The 12,286-nt window shown below is 36.8% G+C and overlaps 1 protein-coding gene across 1 annotated transcript; it reads right to left on the bottom strand.

Annotated features, from left to right (window-relative positions):
* Positions 1-763: 763 nt before the first annotated feature.
* On the bottom strand, positions 764-9,829 carry LOC125679914 (fibrinolytic enzyme, isozyme C-like). The gene is made up of 7 exons (XM_056153949.1): positions 9,748-9,829; positions 6,715-6,758; positions 6,439-6,605; positions 4,906-4,987; positions 4,454-4,631; positions 2,018-2,166; positions 764-962 (listed from the first exon to the last, which is right to left on the bottom strand). Exons 1-7 carry the CDS (start codon positions 9,788-9,790, stop codon positions 810-812), a joined length of 816 nt encoding a protein of 271 aa, XP_056009924.1. The 5' UTR covers positions 9,791-9,829; the 3' UTR covers positions 764-809.
* Between the last annotated feature and the right edge of the window lie 2,457 nt (positions 9,830-12,286).

Below are 12,286 nucleotides of genomic sequence, written 5' to 3'. Positions count from 1 at the left end.
GGCTTACTGAACTATTCATTAATGTTATCGTACCTCATCTATCTATATACACATGGAACTCAAATGCAGACTGTGAAAAAGTTTACAGATTGTTAGAAAAATGAAACACATGTACATGTATTAGATTCCAATGCAATGGCACTGTGTAGATCGCTGCAAATGACCTCCGTAATAAAGTATGGAGAACGAGTAGCATCAGAATTAACCCACACAAACATCTGATGTACAGAAATGGAAAAGTGTCAGGTAGAAATCGAATACCTGTACACATGTATCTTGAGTTATCCATAGAACATACTTATGATACTGTGGTATCGTTCGTGGATTGTCGAGGTTGTACACGTTTGGAGGGATGTTGTGGATGTGGTTTTTGTACATTGAAACGTTATATAGAGTACATATTTCAGCGTACTTTAATATTCGCGGGATAAGGGAATTAATGAAACTTGAGCCCCCACGAAAAGTCTGATGATTTCACAGTGAAGAAAGGAAGTATTCTGAAATAGTGTTACGGTCATCAGAGGATGCTTACTCCTCCTTGACAACTGATCTCACTTCTGGTGTGTACAGAGGTCCGTGTTTGCTCCACTCTCAACTTTGTATTCCTGTATGAATCGTTATCATCACTTAAAAAAAATACTGGGTGGTAGATTTCACAAGCACACTTCAAACGATTAATAAAACTTCCTGAAAGGCACCCTCAGAAATGACTTTCAGGTATCTATAAATACGACTAGGAATGTAATCAACACAAGCGAATATATTGTTCTCATTATCTTTAATGAATAACATTGTACTCTCCAAGTCTCTCAAATGGAGATGGATATCCAGTCTAAGAAGTGGGACACCCGGACACAAACGCTGGGGTATTCCCCATTGCAGGTATTGATGCCCCACGACATGATTCCAGCCAGCTTGAACACTCCGTCCTTCATACAAACATACGGGCCACCAATGTCACCCTGCAGTGTAAAGCGTTAGTTTGCAAGATACTGTGAATTGATTCCGTTTGTTTTCTTAAAATATTGTTTTGCTGTTTTCCGCCACACTCAACAATTTTTCAGTTATCTGGTGGCGCCCAGTTTTTATTGGTGGAAGAGAGAACCCAGATACAATGTACCTGAAAAGAGACCATCCACCTTCCGAAAGTAAACTGGGAAACTTTCTCACCGGCATGAGCGGGATTCGAACCCGCGCCGACCAGAGGTGAGAGGCCGTGTGCCACCACTCGGCCACTGAGGCCCCTTCTTAAAAAGAACATAATTTTACATAGAAAATGAATATTAACGGGAAACTAACGACTCAATTTTATGACAAACGAGATGATTTCAGCTTCTCCATCCTCAATTTCCCATATTTATGTAGCAATATTCCATTATCACCTGCATATGATGTTTATATCTCTCAACTGATTCGATAGCCAAGAGCTTCTGCGTATGATCAGTTTTTAAATCGAGACAGGCTACTGACAAACAAATTGATGGTACATGTACATGGGTTTCTACAGTCTCGTTTAAAGTCAGCAAATTCCATGATCCTTAAAATGATATAGCTTGTCCATATAACCTACATGTAGCATTGAGTCGAATGCTGACTGACGTGTTCCATCGATTGTTAAGCCGTTTTTGGCACACTGATTTTGACTGCGGATAACTCCGTTTACCTGATCAGGATATAGGGCTCACGGCGGGTGTGATCAGTCATCAGGTGATGCTTACTCCTCCTAGGCACCTGATCACACCTCTGGTATGTCCAGGGGTCCTTGTTTGCCCAACTTTTTATTGTATTCCTTGTAGGAATTATGAGATTGATAACTGTTCGTTACCTTCACCTTTCATGGATTTCAGATCATTTTGGCATTCTCAATTGTATGAAAGTATGTGTACGCACTGTATTTTGCATAATAGAGGCTATTTGAATACAATGAAGCGTTCCTCAAGCTTTTAGAGCACTTTTTAACATTCTTCCGGAACGACAAAAATGACCTGGGAGTTTATGTGGCTTTGATTATACTCACACTACAAGAAGACTTTCCTATTTCGTAGGCACATATGTGCGAGTCCAGGATCGTAGCACCACTGACACCAGACCATTGATTCACACACTGTGTGTTTTTTATGTTGGTCAGCTGAGCTTCCATCAATGCGTCGGAATAACCTGGAGCATCTGAAGGATCACCAAATGTTTGTCAAAATTAAGCTATGTCAGGTACATGTATAAAGGTAATGGTTACTCAAAATTTCAAGTCGGGATCTTTATATTACAATTGTCAAGAATGACGAACATTTTGTAGTCACAGAAATGTATTAAATATTATCCCTCAACACAATTCTACATGTATTTTATGTGCAATAATAATGGGGATGATATACGCTAGTTTCAAGGTACGAGCATGTGATAGCTCTTCTATGTTGGGGTACATTAACTGGTTTATTGAATACTTCAAACATACCCTTTTTCTCTGTCATTTATCAATCTTGCTCCAAAACTACCTCACCCCAACAATTACTTTAAACACTTATAATATTTCTTTCAATTAGAAATAATTTTAATCTTGGCCGATCATGTAACACTCAGCCATTTATAATCCTGTTTCGGTTCTCTTATTCCTATAATGTCTGAAAGAGAAGAAGGGGTGAAGAATACCAAAAGCGGCGATGGTTATACGTTTAACACCAGAAAATATGGTAAAAAGCAGTCGAATTAAACGATATAACATATAAAACAGTTCTACACGTATTAATTAAGTTAAGGCTAATTAAGATAAAGTCAAAATCGTGTGTATGTGTTTGTGATGCCAAATGTTTGTCGTGTAAGTAAATTCAATCTGCACCTTAAGACGAGTATGAAACATCTAGAACACGGAAGGGAATTGCCGTCATAATTCTATGTAAACTCTTCGTATTCTTAATTCTAACACTGATTTTAGTTTATGACATTTTTATTTCCATGCTGCCTAATAACATTTCAAATTCCATTCTTAATTCTAAATGTTATTTTGCTACAGGAAAGGTGAAGATAACGAACAATGGTCAATCTCCTAACTCCTATAAGCAATACAAAATAGAGAGTTGTCAATCTCCTAACTCCTATAAGCAACACAAAATAGAGAGTTGGGCAAACATGACGTCCTTAATTCTATGTCACATTATATTTCAGTTTTCCACTTGCTAATTTGACTTTATGATAATAATATATATGACATCTTTAATTCTACGAAACTGAAAGTTGGACAACTTCTGGAAAATACGTACCCAGAATTTTTACAATAAAAGCGACAAAGTCTTTCTTTAGAAGAACTCGTGCCCTAATATTGTTAGGATATTCGTACTGGAGAAGCAGTACCCGCACACAACTTCTCCCGTCTTCAAGTGTCTGATTGGTTATGTAAAATCTTCACAGATACGTTTCAATGGCAGATTTAAAGGGGGTTCTAGGTGTTGCCCATTTGGTTGAACATCTTTAAATAATTTTTGGCTCCTCAACTCACCCTCCTTTTGTGGGCGAAAAAGGTTTAAACGTGGGTTGCAACCCCCTCCTTTGAAAATTCTCTGGACTCTTCCCTGCTTATTATACATGCACGTCGTTTTGAATTGTACATTTACAGACGTGTTCAAATTCACCTTCACGTATGCTGTTTAATGTACTTCGAAATATATTTTTTCTAGATAGAGATCCGCCCCATGCAAACAAACAATATAGCCGTCAGCAAAGAGGTCAAGGTTTTTGAAAATGCACCGCGTTCTAAAACGCAATTCAAGCCCATCTAAACTTAGGCATAACTTTGGTAGTCGAAATAATTTACGCCAAAATATACGCCTGTCTGAGCGACGGGCCCCAGACGTCGTCCAACATTCTGTTTCGTATCCGTGGAGTAGTTATTATCGCGAACGCAATTCCAGTGAAGCATAATAGAGAATAAAAAAGAAAAGTCGAACTATAGATTGAATCTCGATAAAAATTAAGCATATCAGGTTGTAAAATCTAAGTTAGTATTTAAAATGTCACGAATGCAATAAAGTGAGATGAAATTAAGGATGTCATATACATTTTAATCAAAGATGTACTTGATATATACCGCGATAGCTCTATCGAGTGGGGGAGCGCGGAAATACGGGATCCGCGTTGGCCGTACTATAAGAATGTAGCAAGACGAAAGCAAAGGAAAACTGAAATATAATGTGACAAGGATTGTCATGTTGCAAAATAAATTTTAAAATCAAGAATGGAAAATGAAATACTATAAGGAAACATGGAATTAAAAATGTCATATAAAATCAAAGAATTAAGAATACAAGAAGGATGCATAGAATTATGGCAGTGATTCTCTTCCAAACGAGAAAAGCTTCAGTAGCAAATGGAGATATAAATCTATCTCATCCAACAATTCAATGACAGTGTCGAAATTCCTATTCAAAGTAAGTATCACCGAATTATTGAAAATTTCTGTTACTTCCAGCTGTCTTTCCCCATCCTGTCATCCAGCAGTCCACGATGTTCGAGAAATCTTCTGTCTTACTAGTGGGGAGAGTGGCGACCTGAATGGATCCACCTACAAGGAATGGCGACTGTAGCACTACCAGGGCGATATCGTTGGGGAATCCAGGAGAACTGCTTCCGTACTGTGGGTGCTTTTAAAATTTGTCAATATGTGGATAAATGATTTATATGAAATAGATCGCTGTCAGACTTGCACACATATTCTCATCCCAGAGATTTTGAACGGTAGCAAATATAATTTCTTCAAAAAGCTTGAAATAAATCTACAAGATTCAAAGATAGCGATATCATAATGACGATTCGAGTTTCAAAACTCCTCTGAAGACAAGGTACCTCTCCGATATTATTGTTCATGTCTACCATTTCTTGAGATACCACTAGCTGAAAGTTTTCGAAAGAACTCACCACGGTTATACTAGAAATTCCTGATGTCAATCCACCATCTGATATTTTGTTCATTCCGGCCGCCACTCTCAACGATGATGTACTGAGGTATATAAATATCAAATCAAAGAGAGATATTAAACTTCATACAAACCCATACAAACAAAGATACATTGCTGGATCTACTAAGTGTTCTACCAGGTCCCTATCTTTGCTCCTCACGAAAATATCAACAGCTGTGAAGGAGAAACTCCAAACGTACTGCGCGACTACATACTGTACATATCCCAGACATGGTGTTAATCAAATGTGTCTTTAAAAAAAATTCTAAAGAACTTTAATAAACTTGAAATAGCAAAAGTTTTCTCAAATCAACATCAAAACGATAAATCACAGACTAGACTGTTCGACATCATAGAGGGTTGCTTCTTCAACAAAAATGGAAAACGGAAATATTCATGTCTAGTGATCAGTCATCCAAAAAATTACTTTGGTAAACACCGCTCTTGATTTCAAGCACAAGTTCTCTGAAATTGAAATAGAAAATATGCTGGAGTTCCTCATTAACAATATCTTCGTGGTCTTTGGTGATCAGGTCTTCCAACAGTCTGTTGGAAGTCCCATGGGCAGAATTTCTCCAAAAACTTCCACGTGAGAAGAAAAAATCTCTTGTTGTGGCCCTGAACTTGACGTTTAGATATATCGACATTTTATCTATTAACAATAATAATTTTCATTCATATGTCGATTCGATATACCCAGTGATCTAAAAATAAAAGACACCACAGAGTCGTCCACTTCTGCTTCATACTTAGATATTTCATTGAAAGTAGATATTAACGGCAAACTAACAACTCAATTTTATGACAAACGGGATGATTTCTCATTCTCCATCGCCAACTTCCCATATTTATGTAGCAATATTCCATTATCACCTACATATGGTGTTAATATCTCTCAACTGATTCGATACGCAACAGTTTGTTCTGCGTATGATCAGTTTCTAAATCGATGCTGGCTACTAAAAAACAAGTTGATGGTGAAGGGGTTTCAACACTTTTGTTTAAAGTCAGCATTTCGCAAATTCTATGGTCGTTATAACGATCTAGTTTGCCAATACAACCAATCATTGGGTCAAATGCTGTCTGACGTGTTTCATACTGATTGTTAGGCCCTTCTTGGCACACTGATTTTGACTACGGATAACTCCGTTTATCTGATCAAGATATAGGGCTCACGGCGGGTACGACCGGTCGACAGGAGATGCTTACTCCCCCTGGGCACCTGATCCCACCTCTAATGTGTCCAGGGGTTCGTGTTGCCCAACTCTCTGATTTGTGTTGCTTGTAGGAGTTATGAGATTCATCACTGTTCGTTATCTTCACCTTTCATTATGAACTCGTGAATTTAAAGACGACACATTAGTGAATTTCAAAAGAAAAGTGCATTTTCTAATATAGAATATTAAAGCAAAATTATGTAATAACAATAAATTGACTTTGATTTGAATCTTAATCAAATGATTATTAAACGTGTTACTGGGTGCGGCTTTACCTTAGAGCGGTCACGCACTGCGCAGTCGTCAGAACAACATCCTGTCGGATTAGGGTGCCTCCGCAGATGTGTCTCCACACGTCGCCGTAGTAGTACTGAATGGACACTTGCCATGGCCACTCCCCAACGTCAGCCGTCTGTCCGCCCACCACACGGGTGTCAGAGGTCTACACAATGTATTTTTATTTTCTTTTTAGAAGTAAATAATTGAGAAAAGCAAGACAGAACAATGTCACCTTCAAAGTGTGAGAAAATGTTATTTTTCAAAATTATTACCTCTTCTTCAATTGACCTGCTTTTGGCATCAGAGAGAATAATTGCTGAAAAGGATCAGAATACACATCAAGGTAAAGATCTCTCACAACAATAAAGATTCAACACATCGGTTATTATCAAAAACCTAAGAAAAACCATAGCAGCCCATGTCTTGAATGAAATTAGAGGAAATTCGGGGATTGTCTGTCTTGATCACGTTTTGAAGCGGGAAATACATAGCTTCTGTCAAACTTTAAAACATCAGATGTACCAATAGTATTGTAGATCTTTGTACTCCGTAATTTAAAAATCAAGATAGATGACTCACGGCAGGTGTGACTGGTCAACAGGGGATTTGAAAATTAACTCCTCCTTAGCATCTGATTCAGCCTCTGGTATTTCTAGGGGTCCGTGTTTGCCCTACTCTTAATTTTATATTCTTTATGGAATTCGTTAAATTGACCAGCTCATACAGGAATGCGGATGAAGACTCGATAATCAGGAATGCGGATGAACACTCGATAATCAAAGTTCAAAACTCCTCGAACAAAAATACCATAGGGCATTTCTTCCTAATTTTGGGGTTCTGTTTATACACATACATGTCTTCACATTGAATTACTTTCTTTTGAAAAAGAACATTTTTTCGTAGAAGTCGTAGTCTGCAAAACATTTTAAAATGTTTTTAATTAGTTTATTAAAATTACGCGAATGAAAAAAGAGAGAGGAAACCTAAATGTAGAATTGATTGATTGTTTGTTTACGTCTCGTTAAACATTGTATTGAGACGTCACTTCTGTAAAATACCACTTTAGACCGACATATGTATGCTTGGTCGTAACAGAGAGGTTTTTTATCGTGCCAACACCTGTCGGGACTTCCGTTTGTACGGTCATATATGAAAGACCTGTGATTTTCACTTCAAAATGCCGAGTTTGGTGAAGGAGCGATCACAGCTGATGTTTATATCTCAGGTTTAATGCAGTCATGACACGAGCGGGGCTCGAACTCACGACCTCCTGGTTACAAAACGAACGCTCCACCTACAAAGAGGGAAAACTAGACTATGCTTTGTGTTTGGTTTTGGAGACATTGCGGCTCATTTTGCTCAAAAATCATAAAATTACAATCTTAAAACAACTTTCTCAAATGCTGTAGAATACTTGAATAGGAACACTTTCCAAGCTTTTCCTTTGGTATCTTTTAAAATCGCAATGACAGACATTTCCTCATGAGTGCGCTGCTGTTGTGAACAATGCGTGTATGAATCTTGATAAATACTAAAACAGCAATAATGGCTGGGAATTCCGACAGAAAAGAAAGTAAAATGTAAATATAAAACATATTTCACTTTTGAAAAAAAAAACCATGAGGGTATGCTCCTCCAAGCTTTATGCCGGTATGCTGTTCACGAAGCGTTAAAACTATCGCACTTCCTGAAGTACCGGTATACCAGCGGGAAGCGTCGCAGTTCATTTCCTCATGTATTTTTAAAAGTGAAATTTATTTCTTATATGTATGAATTTTGCAAAAATAATGCATTTTTAAAGTTGAAAAATCTCGTTTTATCACAAAAAATTATTGTTTTGCGGTCCATACAAAAACATCAAGTTGAATTCCAGATGATCTTCAAAGTGCATTTGAGAGCAAATTAATGCCAGAAACATAATTCAACTTATTCCAAATTTCAGCATTAATATGATTTTTTTTCTTTTTATTTACCGTATTATCTTTAAAAATAATATTATAAAAAAACCCACAAGATTTTAAAAGATGTGCAATATGAGACGCAGTGTCACTTTTGTCTATAATTATATATTTTGGAAAATCCGGTAAAACAATCTTGCATTAGACAATGATCTCCTTTAAACTAATTCAACACATGTCCTGCATATATGATAAGTTTTTAAATCGAGGCTGGCTACTGACAAACAAGTTGATGTTACAGGAGTTTCAACAGTCTTGTTTAAAGTCAGGATTTCGCAAATTCTATGGTAATTATAACGATCTAGTTTGCCAGTACAACCTGTAATTGGGTCAAATGCTCTCTGACGTGTTTTAGAACAAATTTTAGGCCATTCTTTACACACTGATTTTGACTACTGATCACTCCGTTTACCTGATCAAGATATAGGGGATCACCACGAATGAGACCGGTCGACGGGGGATGCTTACACCTTCTAGACATTCGATCCCAACTCTCGTATATCCTTGAGTCATTTTGTATTGCTTATATGAGTTATGAGATTATCACTGTTCGTTATCTTCACCTTTTCATGCTATATATTAAATGATCGCGGTAGCTCAGTGGTAAATCGTTCGCATCGTGACCGGGAGGTCGTGATTGGGAGCCCACTTGCGCCACGGCCGAGTCAAACCTCAGATGTAAACATTGGTATTTAAAACAGTCGGTATTTTGAAGCGAGAATAACGGACTTTTGGATCTGACTTAAGGACTGAACTTAAGGAAAAATCTCTTTTGGAGGATAGATCATGGACGTAAGTTAATGTTGTGAAACTTGCCCCTAAACACTAAGCGAATGTCTAAATGGGGTACCCTACCTACAGCTCGTGATGTCTCAATATGAGTGAAAATTTTTCGAAAGGACATAAATTACGGGAACGCACACTTCACGATACTCTTTTACAGTCACTATCAATTTTGTTTCAGATTCACTTCGTTACGATAGTCGGAAGTACGCTGAATTCACAGTGAACAACAGAACAAAAATTAGAAAAACAGTTGCAAGCATGTTGACACGTTTTTAAAACCATCCATCATTTATGACAAGGGAAACCATTATTACCAATCTGATTAATAACCTTCTTTAAGCTTGTTATGAGTTAATGCGAAATTCGTCTGACTCTTACCATATGCAGGGCATGTCGCAATCTAAAAGCGGGGATACGAGTCAGAGGAGTCTCGTATATGGGTAAAAAGAATGTTGAAAGAGAGCAATCCAAACTTGCTACACAAATATTCATGTACTGTACACACCCCCACCCATGGTGCCGCTTCTGATATTCAATCGAGAATAAGGAAACCTCACCTACCCTGAATAAAAAACACTAGTAGCTGCATCAGTGCTGTAGTCATCAACGCAATATGACTTATGAAATTGTTTATGATACTCACCGATGTCGATTTACTTTCGCTGTCGGAAAGGTAAAATGACAGGTATTAGGTCAAAATGCACGTGGTCGTTCTCATAGAACAAGTTATCACGAACTTCAGTAAATGATATTAATGTTAGCGAGACTTGACCTTTTTATTGTTACACGTCCATATTCCAAACATCGACTAATATCCCAATCCATAAAAAAATTCGTAAAAGCTCTCTCAATTTAGGCATATTTATACTTATAAATTAACAAATTTTGATAATAAACCATTAAACGCTTACTCTAGAGTTACTGTTTGATATTGTTTCATATGTGAAGTGAAGTCCGTAAACTATAACAGAATCTTACTTGATAAGTAAATATCGTAGAATTAATGAAAAAAACTAGTTTCGTTTTCGATAAAACTACCCCGAAAATGAGAGTAAAGTGGCGGGACAAACTTTGGCGAATCTAAGCCAGTTTTCGCTTTTTAAAAAAATCCAACTTAAGATGATTCGATATGAAGTAAATCCTTTGTTTTTCGATACTTGATTTTTATCTTACAGAAGAAATAAGTTTGCGTAATTGTTGAATAGATAAAATATGCCTGTTCGTTTCTTCAATCCATGATTTTACTCTTATGGAAATTTCCAGAACGAAGCGCCCAGAACGAGACAATATCATAGATGCTTAGGTCTATAACCACATTCCCAGGTCTTTCCGTCAAGCCGAGAAGTTGCGATTGGTCTACAACATGATAAACATAAAGTTGCGGGTGTTCAGTGTTAGTTGAAAGTTTCGACCAGGCCCATATTTTTCATTTTATGAAGATTAATAATTATACTTAAATACACTGCACATTTTCTGGGAGTTTGTTTTTAATTTTATAGATATTTTGTTAAAGGATCTATGCCAAAAAGTTCCTAGCTACATTCGGGATAGTATGGATTTTCTTAACAAACTCCCAGAAATTGTAGATCAGAATACCTTACTTGTAACGTTTGATGTCACGAGTTTATATACAAATATCCCACATGACTTTGGAATAGAGGCTATAACCCTTTGGATAGAAAAACACTCGGAACTTATCCCAAGAAATCTCAATGGTATTTATTATAGATTCCATAAAATTCATTTTGGAAAACAACACATTTCATTTTGATGGCGAATTCTACAAATCAAAGGAACAGCTATGGGAACTAAAATGGCCCCTGCATACAGCACTTTAGTAATGGGATATTTCGAAGAAATATTATATCGAAAAGTCGATGAGGAAATGAGTCAAGAGCTTGGACAAAATCTGAAGAATTCATGGAAAAGATATCTAGATGACTGTTTTATATTTTGGGGGAAATCAGAAGAAGATCTGATCAAGTTTCACAATTTGTTGAATACGCTCAATCCAAATATCCAGTTTACCATGGAATACAGTGATACTTCGATTCCCTTTTTGGACATCAAGGTGATAAAACATGAAACCAACATCCTAACTGATATATTTTACAAAAATACGGACACACACCAATATTTGAATTTCCAATCGTGTCATCCTACACACACTAAAAGGAATATCCCGTACAATTTGGCCAGAGAAGGATTTGCACTATTGTTAAAGATGAAAATACTAAAGACCAAAATCTGGCGGAATTGAAAATATTTCTTACTGCGCAGAATTATCCGGAAACACTCATTCTTTCAGCCATAAATGAAGCAAAGAAAATTCCACAGCATACACTTAAGACAACAAGAGAAAAAGAACACGATCCTTTCCTAATACCATTTATGACAACTTACAATCCAAAACATATAAATATCTATCAGGAAGCTAAGAAGAATTTTACAGTTATCGAGCGTGATTTAGAACTTCAGAAAATTATTCCCAAATCCGACCTACTTCACAGCCAAAGACATTCATCTAACTTGAAAAAATTATTAACAAAAGCCAAATTCAATTCAACGCCTGAAAAATACGCAGTTTCTACATGTGGTGACTCAAGGTGTGGTACATGTCCCTTCCTAAAAACAGGACCTTCTATTACTTTTAAATGCGGAAAATATTTTACTGTAAATGATAACATGTCATGCAAGTCGAAAAACTTACTATACTGTATTATTTGCAACGGGTGTGGCGAGGAATATATTGGACAAACCGGAACACAACTAACAGCCAGGATGCGTGTCCATCGCCAACAAATTAACGATCCCAGTACAAGAAATACCCCATGCAGCGAACACTTTGACACCTGTGCTAGAGGCAATATATATATATATATATATATATATATATATATATATATATATATATATCCCTGCTGTGACACGGGGCCTCGGTTTTTGCGGTCCTTTTAGTCGCCTTTTACGACAAGCAAAGGGTAATGAGGACCTATTCTAACCTGGATCCCCAAATAGTAAAAAACCGCTACATATAAGTATACCAGTATACATGCACATTGTATAAATAAATAAAAATTAGGTCAACAAAATTTTATCT

The sequence above is a fragment of the Ostrea edulis genome, chromosome 2, assembly GCF_947568905.1.
Source record: "Ostrea edulis chromosome 2, xbOstEdul1.1, whole genome shotgun sequence".
NCBI classification, from domain to species: Eukaryota; Metazoa; Mollusca; class Bivalvia; order Ostreida; family Ostreidae; genus Ostrea; species Ostrea edulis.
The sequence above is the reverse complement of the archived record's forward strand: the minus strand, read 5'-3'. Positions and strand labels throughout refer to the sequence as shown.